The sequence below is a fragment of the Lycium ferocissimum genome, chromosome 4, assembly GCF_029784015.1.
Source record: "Lycium ferocissimum isolate CSIRO_LF1 chromosome 4, AGI_CSIRO_Lferr_CH_V1, whole genome shotgun sequence".
NCBI classification, from domain to species: Eukaryota; Viridiplantae; Streptophyta; class Magnoliopsida; order Solanales; family Solanaceae; genus Lycium; species Lycium ferocissimum.
In genome coordinates, this window is record NC_081345.1 from 58,897,402 (window position 1) to 58,908,483 (window position 11,082).

The 11,082-nt window shown below is 36.2% G+C and overlaps 1 protein-coding gene across 1 annotated transcript; it reads right to left on the reverse strand.

Annotated features, from left to right (window-relative positions):
* Positions 1–8,824: 8,824 nt before the first annotated feature.
* Positions 8,825–10,496, reverse strand: LOC132054896 (AT-hook motif nuclear-localized protein 22-like). The gene has a single exon (XM_059446852.1). It carries the CDS (start codon positions 10,205–10,207, stop codon positions 9,404–9,406), a length of 804 nt encoding a protein of 267 aa, XP_059302835.1. The 5' UTR covers positions 10,208–10,496; the 3' UTR covers positions 8,825–9,403.
* Positions 10,497–11,082: the final 586 nt, after the last annotated feature.

The following is an 11,082-nucleotide window of genomic DNA, read 5'->3' on the forward strand; positions in this document are numbered from 1 at the left end:
CAATGGTATATTTTATAATATGGTTGTTGGTGAAAGTAGTAGGTCGCAGGAATATAGTCATGTCCAATATGATAGAGTTAATGATATGGTTAATGATGCTTTTGGCGTACAGTCTGGGTTTGAACCTGAGCAAAATTTTGAACAACCTCCTAATGAAGAAGCAATGCCGCTTCTATCAAGAATTAGAAGAGGCTAGTCATCCACTTTGGGTAGGGAGTCAGCATTCTAAGTTGTGCAATTGCAGGTTAGAATGATTAATATCAAATCGAATTGATTCTTGTTTGCTATGGACTCAATGATTAAGCTTGTGGAGTAACTAGTTAGTCCGGAATTCGACATACCTAAGAGTTACTATCAAGCAAAGAGATTGGTTTAGAAATTAGGATTGTCGTATGATAGAATTCATTGTTGTCCAAACAGTTGTATGTTGTTTTATAAGCAAGATGCTAATTTAAATAAATGTAAATTATGTGGACATGCGCATTATAGGCAGACACCTAGTGGGAAGATGGTTCAAATTAAGGCGATGCATTATTTACCTATTATACCTAGGTTAAAGAGGTTGTTTGCATCGCCGAGTTCTGCTCCTCCCATAAGATGGCACAGCGAAAATAGAAGGACACTTGGTGTTATGTTGCATCCATCAGATGGAGAAGCGTGGAAAATTTTGATAGAACTTATCCTGATTTTGCTAGTGAACCAAGAAACATTCATTTGGGTCTGTATGCGGATGGTTTCACACCATATTCTGTTTTGACTGCACCCTATTCTTGTTGGCCTGTATTTCTTACTCCGTATAATCTACCGCCTGAGATGTGTATGACAAGTCCCTACATATTCCTAAATTGTGTTATTCCTGGTCCTACTAATCCAAAAGTTTTGATTGATGTCTATCTACAACCTTTGATTGATGAGTTAAAACAATTGTGGTGTGAAGGTGTAGTGACATATGATGTATCAACTAAGAGCAATTTCAATATGCGTGTTTCTTTGATATGGACTATTAACAATTTTGTTGCGTATGAGTTGTTGTCCAGTTGGATGGCTGCTGGAAATCTAGCTTGTCCTCATTGCATGAAAAATAGTAAAGCATTCACTTTAAAACATGGCCACAAAAATTCATGGTTTGATTGTCATCGTCAGTTCTTGTCTATGGATCACAAATTCGTAAAAAATGAAACAAGCATTTAGAAAGAATAAAACTGAAAATGATCCGGCACCTCGAGCATTGTCAGGAGAGGAAATTTGGGGGAGGATTTGTCACTTGCCTAAGGTCACAAAAGTTGCCCCTTATAGACTACCTGGGTATGGTGTTGAACATAATTGAACTAAACATAGCGGAGTTACCATATTGGAAGGATAATCTTCTACGGCATAATCTTGATGTGATGCATACTGAAAAAAATTACTTTGTTAATTTGTTCAACACTGTTATGGATGTTAAAGGCAAGACAAAAGATAACCCACAAAGCTAGATTGGACTTAAAGGAATATTGTAGGCACCCTGAATTGAACTTGCAAGAGTTAGCGAATAATAAAGTGTTCAAGCCCAGGGCTAGTTTTTCATTCACTTTGGAGGAGAAATGAGAGATTTGTCAGTGGGTTAAGAATTTGCGGATGCCAGAGAGGTATACGTCCAATTTTGACAAGCGTGCTGATATGAATGAAGGAAAATTGATTTGTATGAAAAGTCATGATTGCCATGTTTTCATGGAAACTTTGATTCCTATTGCATTTAGCCGCCTACCGGAAAGAATATGGAAAATAATCACAGAGTTAAGTTTGTTCTTCAAGGATTTATGTCTTAACACTTTGACGGTAGAAAACCTTCAAAGAATGGAACAGAATATGCCAGTCATTACAACTGAGCTCGAGAAGATCTTTTCATGTGGATTTTTTGGTGTTATGGAACATCTTCCCATTCATCTTGTACAAAAGGCATGCCTTGGAGGCCCGGTTCAAACTAGGTGGATGTATCCTTTCGAGAGGTAACGAACCCAAACTTACTAGTGGGGTGTACATGGACCGGGCTGGTTCGGATTTTTTAAACACCAAACAAAATCAATTGCGTCGGGTTTTTAAATTTATTCACCAAACCCATCCAATAAAATTCAGGTTTTTCAACGTCGGGTTTTCTCGGGTTACTCGATTTTCTCGGATTTTTTGGGTTTTTTTCGGAATAGTCTTGATATAAAACATATAAATTTTACTCCAAATATTTCTTCAGTCCTAGTAAGATACAACTATAAAATTAAGGTGTTTCTTAAGAAAATAACACAAAATGTGAGAAGAGTGATGACATTGTATTAAAATATTTAACAAAAGCTATTAAAATCGGTTAAAATAAATATTGCTAATTAACAAGCCATAAATAAAATGACCATAACCTAAAAATACTAAGTCATGCTAAAATAAGTACGACTAATAAGTATTAATTACATGACAAAGAAAAAAACTTAAGTTATGTATTTTCACTCTCTAAATCAATTATGCAAAACTAAAGAATAGATATCCAACATTATTGTCATTCCTAGTGGTTAATTGAATTTTTTTTGTTAGCATTAGTGTTGAGTCGGTTTTGGTTTGGACTTTATTTGAGTTATTAACATCCATAGGATATAAAACTTATTGACATTCAAAATTCTAAATCCAAGCTTGAATAATATGATAATATATAAAAAACTACGAAAAAATTTAAGAAATATTTATAAATTACATTACAAATAAATATTTTTATGTATAAAATATTTTTAAAATTGAATACATGTAATGTCGGGTTGGTTTGGTTCGGTTTGAGTTTTTTTAGTTAAAACCAAACCAATTATGGTTGGGTTTTTTTATTCAACACCAAACCAAGTCAAACCAAAACCACTAGTTGGGTTTTTTTCTCGGTTTGACTCGGTTTATCGGTTTGGTTTGTCGGTTTACTTTGTACACCCCTACTTATTACCTCTTTCTTTATTCTTTTAACTAATTATTGTTTAACATGATATTAAACATGTGCAGGACCATTGGCAAATGCAAAAAATTGGCTAAGCAAAGATCTAAGATTGAAGGATCTATTTGCGAAGGGTATCTTGCTAAGGAAACAGCGCATTTCTATTCATATTATTTCGGAGAGCAAGTATCGTGTATGAGAAATAGGCCCAACCATAATGATGAGAGTGAGGTTGATCCTAACTACCCACCAATGTCCATCTTTAATCAACTAGGACGAGGTTCTAAAAAGCCTCTAAAACGAACCATGAGTAGTATGGAGAGGCAATCAGATGTGACACATGTTTTGCTCAATTGCCCTGAAATTCAAGTATATATTCGGTGAGGGTCGAATTATGTTACTGAATTACATGGGTAGCTGATAAGTGTGAAACTAATGAAAATCTTGCATATGTCAAATAGTTACTTTGCAGAACTTGAGGGCGATGAAGCCATATATTCGAAGTTTTCCCATTGGCTGTATGATTTTGTAAGTGTAGAAGTTCATTGCATAATTTCAATTAAATGTAGGCTATATATAAGTTATTGATTTTTAATTCTCCTCCTTATTATATAGGTTTATCATACAGGAGAACACACCCAATTTATGAAAGATATAGCTCTCGGACCAGGCAGTGAAGCTAAGACAATGAAAAAGTACATCGTGAATGGTTAAAAGTTTCAAACCGAAGATGTTTCTCGATATAAGAAGATGAATAATAGTGGAATGTGCATTAAAGGCGATGCTGATGGTAGCGGTGTAACTGTTGATTATTACGGTGTGTTGCAGGAGATCATACAACTTAAGTATCCAGGTAGCACTAAGATGAAGATAACATTATTTCTGTGCAAGTGGTTTGGTCCAAGCCAAAGAGGTACAAGGGTGAATCGTCAGCATAACGTAATTTAAGTCAAACACATAAGACAATGCAATCGCTATGATCCCTTTATAATTGCACAAAATGCTAAGCAAGTGTATTATGCTCCACATCCTTTGCGTAGTGATAAGGCTGGTTGGTGGGTGGTTATAAAGACTAAGCCTGTGGGGAGGATTGAGGTCGATAATGCGTTAACTGTGGCGTATCAAAATGATGTACCAGTTGTTCATCAAACGGTGGACACAGAGTTTGAAAATAGTCTGGAACATCCTCAACATATATTAGAAGAAGTTGATGAAGATGATGTAACTATCACAGAAAATGTTGAGGAAGAATCGACCGATGGATACGAAACAAGCGATGGGGAAGAATCATCTGATGAAAATGAAACAAGCGAGGATGAGTAAGAGGATGACTAGTTGCATGTTAGTTTATTCTATACTTGGTAATGAAACAATTCTATACTTGTTAATTTTTTATTCTAACGTAATTAAATTTTTGTACTTGTTAATTATATTAGTTCATTTATACTGATGTAAATTTGTATGTAGATGTCATCAGGTGGTAGTGCTCAAGGTAGAGGTAGAGGTACTAGTAAGAAATAAGATAAGAGACCTATGGATCCTACAACTACTAGTAGCCAGTCCATTCCCTCCGATCCACATATGCACTCTACTTCGCCTTATTTTTTTATGCCTGGTTCTACTATGCAGTCCCAGTCTGGTCAGTGGATCATCCAGGCGGCACCACCTCAACCGCCCTCATTTACCCATCCGACGTTTATATCTACACCTATGTATTGCTCACCACGGGGAAAATCTCCTAGCACATCAGCCACTTTGTCTCCTTCTCCTTCTCCACGTGGTACATCTCCCAGTGTATCTAATTTGCGCCTTAGAGATAGCAGCTCTCAGCCTGAGTCACAACCATCCACACCAGCTCTGAGCTAGGCTCAGTCCCATCCTCCGGCAGGCACCGGAATATCATGGTCTACAGCCGGGAGATACAAATTTGATGGATCGGGTTTTCATCGTGCCTGAGGGAGCTGGGTAAGATTGTCTTTTATTAAGTTTTCCTAAAGTTTTTTCATCTTAATCTTATATGCGTTGAAAATTTTAACTGCAGGTACTATCCAGATCTCGAAACTACAAAAGCCATACTGGATGTTTTACGGAGGCTTTATGACAATCGATTTTATACTACATGGGGTGAAATTCCATATGAATTTTTAACGCATGCATCTTATTATACATTTCATAACTTGAATTTACTTTTATATCTATCATCTAACATTAGCCATTTGATTTGCAGATGTTGTGTACATGGGATTCAATACACTATGATAGGGTTGCTGCGAACTTTGAGAAGAAGAGGAGGATCATGGTTGTCTGACTGGTTTTCGAGGGCTAGAAAGCATATGAAAAAGCCCCAGTGGCTAACCGACGGACAGTGGAAGAAACTTAAGGCATATTGGCGAACTCCTGAATTTATCGCCAAGTCTGAGCAGGCAAAGGCTGCCCGTGCATCCCAGAAAGGTGGCTCTTTGCACACTGCAGGTGCAAGAAGTCAGGGGCATATGGCTAGGACAATGGTAAGTAGTTTTATACTTTTAAAGTTACCTACGATCAATATGTCATTATTGAGTTATTAATTCTATCTTTAAATTTTTTTTGGTAGAAAAAGGCTATGGGACAGATGCCGACTCAAGATCAGCTATTCCTAATAACCCATGCAAAAAAGAAGAAACAGGCGTCGGATCCGATCGAATGGGTTGAGAACAGGGCTCGTGATTCTTATGTAAGCGATAATTTTATTATTTAAGTAATTATATATAAGTCTAATTATGATATATTCGTTATATACTAAGTTTTATTTTTAAATATACAGACGCAATTTATGCAAGATGTGGAGCAGTACAGCCAAACTCAGCCTGACCACCTGAGCCGTCCTCCACCGGAATTAGAGGTAGAATTTTGGTGTAGAGCAATCGCGGGAGTACAAAAGGATAGAGTGTACGGTCTAGGCCCAAGGAATAACTTAAGTCACCTTCGGTCAGGATTGCAAGGTGAAGGGTCTTCTCACAAGCCGAGGGAGTTGATGGTGTTCAGGTCGCAGCTATGACACAACAATCACATAACTTAATCAGAAATTAGCGCAGACCGAGGCAAAAAGAGTTGAGGAAAGTAAATTTATGAAAGCGAACCTCGAATCGCTCAAGGCACAAGTTAAGCGACATCGCATGTGGACCATTTGGTGTGGCCCCCCCCCCCCAACCTAGAAGAAGATGATGATGATGATGGTGATTTCGTAGCCCGGACACCGGATGGAGAGTTGTAGTAGTTTGGATTTCATAATGGACCTATGTTTTATGGACCTATGTTAAAACTATGTAGAACTAGTTAATGGTACTTTTGGTGGGACATTTGAATATTTTGAACTTTGAAGGTCTATTTAGATCGTATTTGATGTGTTTGATGCATTTGATTGTTACTTAGGGTGATTTTATGTGTTGTAGTTCTTTTAGAATTGATTTGGAGAATTTTAATGCTTGTTTTGAGCAGTTTATTGTGCTGATTTTGTGCAAGTGTGGCAGCAGAAAATGCAGCAATTACCTGTAGGTATTTTTCCAGAAAACTGACGCGCGATCCGTCGGTTTTTTATAAAATTTATATTATTTATTTTTAAATTTAAAAATAAAAAAAACCTACGCAGTCCGTCGCAAAAAACCTACGCTGTCCGTTGGTTTCCAGAAAGCAACACTATGAAAACCGACGGATCGTGTTGGGTCGCTTTTTTGTCAGTTTCAATGAAAAAACCGACGCGGGCCATAGGCTTTGTCCATCGGTTTTTGGCAGTTTTTTAGTAGTGAGAAGTTATCCCTTAGACGAAACTGTTTATTTTGTGACTCACACAATATAGAAGTCTCACAAAAAAGTCAAACCGAAAGTGTAAGATTTGGGTTTCCTTTTTTGGATGTTCTCTCTTTATCTATCGATTCCTTTTTTTCCCCGTCTCGTTTACTATCATTAAGATACTTTAGTTGGTATTGGTATGTAAATAAAAAGTAAAAATTAACATTCTACCAATTAAAAGAATTTTAGCACACATTACTAGTAAAATTGCTTGAGAGTATCACGTAATCTTAATTTACATGCTAGTATAATTATTTGTTTGATGAATATATAGAACTTACGCTAGCAGCGGATTAACCCAAAAAAAAAAAAAAAAAAAAAAAAAAAAAAAAAGAAGAGTATGTTGTCTCAATTACACAATCACTTTCACCATCAGTCACTTTCACAATTAGCCACCGACGTCAATCACCTCTATTGCTCACCATCAACTTCTTTTCATAAACTCAGTGATCATATCTTCCTGGGATGACAACTTGTAAATTTCATCACTTGAATTTATGTATGAACGTGAATTTTTATCCACAATTTGTAAGGCCGCCTGTTGAATTTCACAATCATTCTCGAAATCGAACGCTTCGTCATCACTACTTCTAAATTCTGTTTTAAAGAAATTATCTGTCAGCTGCAGATTCTTCTTCTCGTCAACTTTGTCGCCTGGTAATTTTTGGAACTCAATTGGAGAACTAATGTTATGATTTGGTAAATTACTAATTGGGAATTCAAGCGGCGGATTACTCTTGAATGGTGGACAGGGTTTTTTCAAGAAGAGCACTGCTCCTGTTCTTCTATGCCTAACAACTTGTAAAGTTGAACTTTCACTTGCCATGACACCAAAAAATAAAATAAAAATTGTGCACCTTTATTTTTTACGTGGTGAATGGGGTATTATATAGAGTTGTGTATACTATTTTAGTTACCAAGAATCCTAAATAATGGGGTCTTGTTTAAGGCAATTCCTAATTCTACTAGGACAAGTGCAAATTTCCTTCCCTTTTTTTTGGTCCAAAGTGAAGCTTTATCCCCTATTCTTTAACAGGAAAACAAATTGCAAGGAAAAACTACAAGTCCAACTAAAAGTACAAGTAATTTTTTATATTATTAAGATATTTTAACATATTAAGATCTTAACCCATTGGAGATTTGTACTGGCAGGAATAAAACAATAAAAAGGTTTAGCGCCACTTCTCTATTTTTGAAAATCGCAACATAACTGTAACAAAACATGATACTCTTTTAACACTTCATAGAAGTGCGCGTGTAACCACAGTACCCAACGTTTTTGTTTCTCTGAACACTTCCTACTGATGCTCAATTCACAGTACTAACCCTAAATGTAGTATAGAATGGCTAAAAGATCAGAACAATCAATTTAAAGGAAATCCAAAGAAGTACTTGGAATAATAATTTGCCCATATCTCTCTGTACTGGTCAATATTCTTGGCCATTTTTGGACGTAGTCATGTATACTTGACTGTCCATTTTCTTCCTCACTTAATTTGAAGCAGCATAAACAATTTTTTCATTTCTATATTCTCATGATTTGTGGCTTTGAAGAAGAAGTAAATATGAACCAAAACTTGGGAATACTTAATTTTATCTATCAAAGTAAAAGTACAGAGGTCAAAATACTTAATTTGCAATGTGAAATTGTGCATATATAGATTCTTATAAACATTAAAGTTACCCAAAAGTTTATTCTTTCTCTCAATTTACTTAGCAGTGTTTGACTGGAAACAATGTTTTTAAAATAAAATAACAACCATAGACATTTGTATGGCTTTAAATCATCTTGTAAAAGGTTAAAAAAATAAAAAATAATAAAGTTAAATTATTTTTAAATAAAGAAGTATGATACTCTTACTGGGACAAACTAAAAAAAAAAAGTATGTCACATTAGTTGAGATAGGGGAATATAAGTTACAGTGAATAATAATTAAAAATATTTAACAAAAATTTAAAAAATCATGGACAAAGATTTATTTATTTATTTTGACCCTCTACATAGTAATAGTGTCGTATAAAAATAGAACAAGGGGAGCACATCGATCTTACTACCTTCAGATGTAAGAAACCAAATTACTGCAACCAGTGCTATCATAAAATGAAAAACCACAAAGAATTGTTGAATTTATACATCCCTTACTAAACAAAAAATAAGAATACGACTAGAACAGATTTATTAACACCACAAACCGACTACTACTTGTACAAGAAGCGATGCAATGTGATATCCAAATAGTAATAGAATTGGAGCCATGTCCTAAACTCTAGTAAAATGCAAAAAACAAAACTAATTTAAAGACCCATTTGGCCGTGAGAAATTTTCACTCTTTTCTGAATGATATTTTACTTTGTTTCAAATCAGCTGTATGTGGTTATAAAATTTGTTTCAAATCAGTATGTGGTTATAAAATTTCTGAATCTATCTTGGAGTTGTATTCCAAATTTAGAGAAGCGCTTCAATCTTGTTTTCCAACCCCACTTTTCATAAATTTCAAACAAAGTGTTCTCTTCTCTTCTTTGCAAAAAAGTATAATCAAACACAACTCTTTCTTCAACTCCAATTTCATAAATTTCAAATAAAGTGAAAAATATTTGAAATTAGTGGCCAAACGCCTACTAAGTCTCTAATTTTTGTCAATAAGGAGGATGACCCGAATTTCCCCAATAAGTACTATCAGTTGGTAATTGACTTGAATTTATAAGATGTGGTGGAAATCCTTGAAGTAAAGAAGCATTAGAATCATTAGCCATAATTTGTTGATCCTGTTGTTGGCTTCCTTGTACCACTGGCGATTCTTCATCATCTAGAGGAAGCTGTTCGTATGCGGCATTCCCGAAGGAAGCCACCATAACCACTACTGACCCAGACGTAAGTAGTGGGACCACCACGCCACCTCCAACTACTTGGCCTTGACTTCCGGCCAAGTATATTGTCAGCCCTGAGGCTGTTGACGGTGCTGGAGGTGGCAAATATGAACCCGAGAGGGATAGAATCTCAAATCTTCCGTGTAAAGTCACGACAGCGCCAGGAGATGCCGGCTGCCTTAGTGTGACGTTTGTGACTGTCCCACTTCCGCTCAAAATACAAACGCCTCGCTGGCGTTGGCTCGCGAAAGTGGAGATACTTTCTCGGACATCGTGACCGTCGGAAATCTCCATAACGTGAGATTTTAGGGTATTCGCGCTATCTCGAGTTATTATGATAGGTGGTTTTTGCTTGTTCTTAGAGCCCGATGGCCTTCCTCTAGGTCTTTTATTGACTTCTTCGCCGACACCACCCTCTCCTGTATGTCCGAGGCTAAAATCCTCATCTAAGCCTCGTTTGTCGTCTCGATTTCCGTTTTGTTGTTCGTCTGGGTGCTGGAACTGGTTAGGAAGATTATGTAACTGAAGATCACTTGAGTGAAAAGGAGGTGGCATTGGGCGGCCATGATCCATCTTCTTTTGTAGCTTATTATTCTTATTATCCTACAATTTGAGCTGAGGGTTTTCTTGAAACTTGAAAACTTCGGCTGAAGTATATGAGTGGATAGATCTGGAAAGTCAGAGTAAAGTCACTTTAAAAAATTGTCAGCTGAATCAACCATATTTCTCATCTCTAAGCTCGTGGGATAATGTGTACTATCCCTTTTTGTTGCACAGCTACAAAATATTCTCATCTATTCAAGCAGTTTAATTTGGGGCTGTAGATAAATTGGAAAAATGAAGAAAATAGAAGAGAGGGCAAACTCAAGCAGTTTAATTTGGGGCTGTAGATAAATTGGAAAAATGAAGAAAATAGAAGAGAGGGCAAACTGATTCCTTTATGTTGGGACTTTGGGTTACCTAAGTAGTGTTTGGGTTAGGGTTTGGTCAGGACAGGTCAAGGTAAGACAGTGCGCATGGGTAGTAAGAACATGCCCCCTTCCTACTTTGCGCTACATTATACTCCTTCCGTCTCAAAGTATCTATCATGTTTTCTAAATATAGTTGTCTCAAATTATTTATCGTTTCAGAAGTACAAGAAATCCACATGTAATGGAGAAAAGACAAAAAATAGTGATATATATATATATATTTGTCTCCGCAATTCATGTAAAGGGGAGTAAGTGCCACCACAATGAGGGAGAATCAAATTTGTTGTTTAATGCAAAGAAAATGAGAAACTCTGACGTTTTAGCAAAGCTGAATACAAACAGACGCACGCATACACACTTATCCCCCGGAAGACACGGTCTGATCATATTAGCGGCTTGATATTACTATACTTTATTAAACTTTGCTCCTTCTTAACACCCACATGATATCCTCCAAATTTGTCTTGAAATATTTGT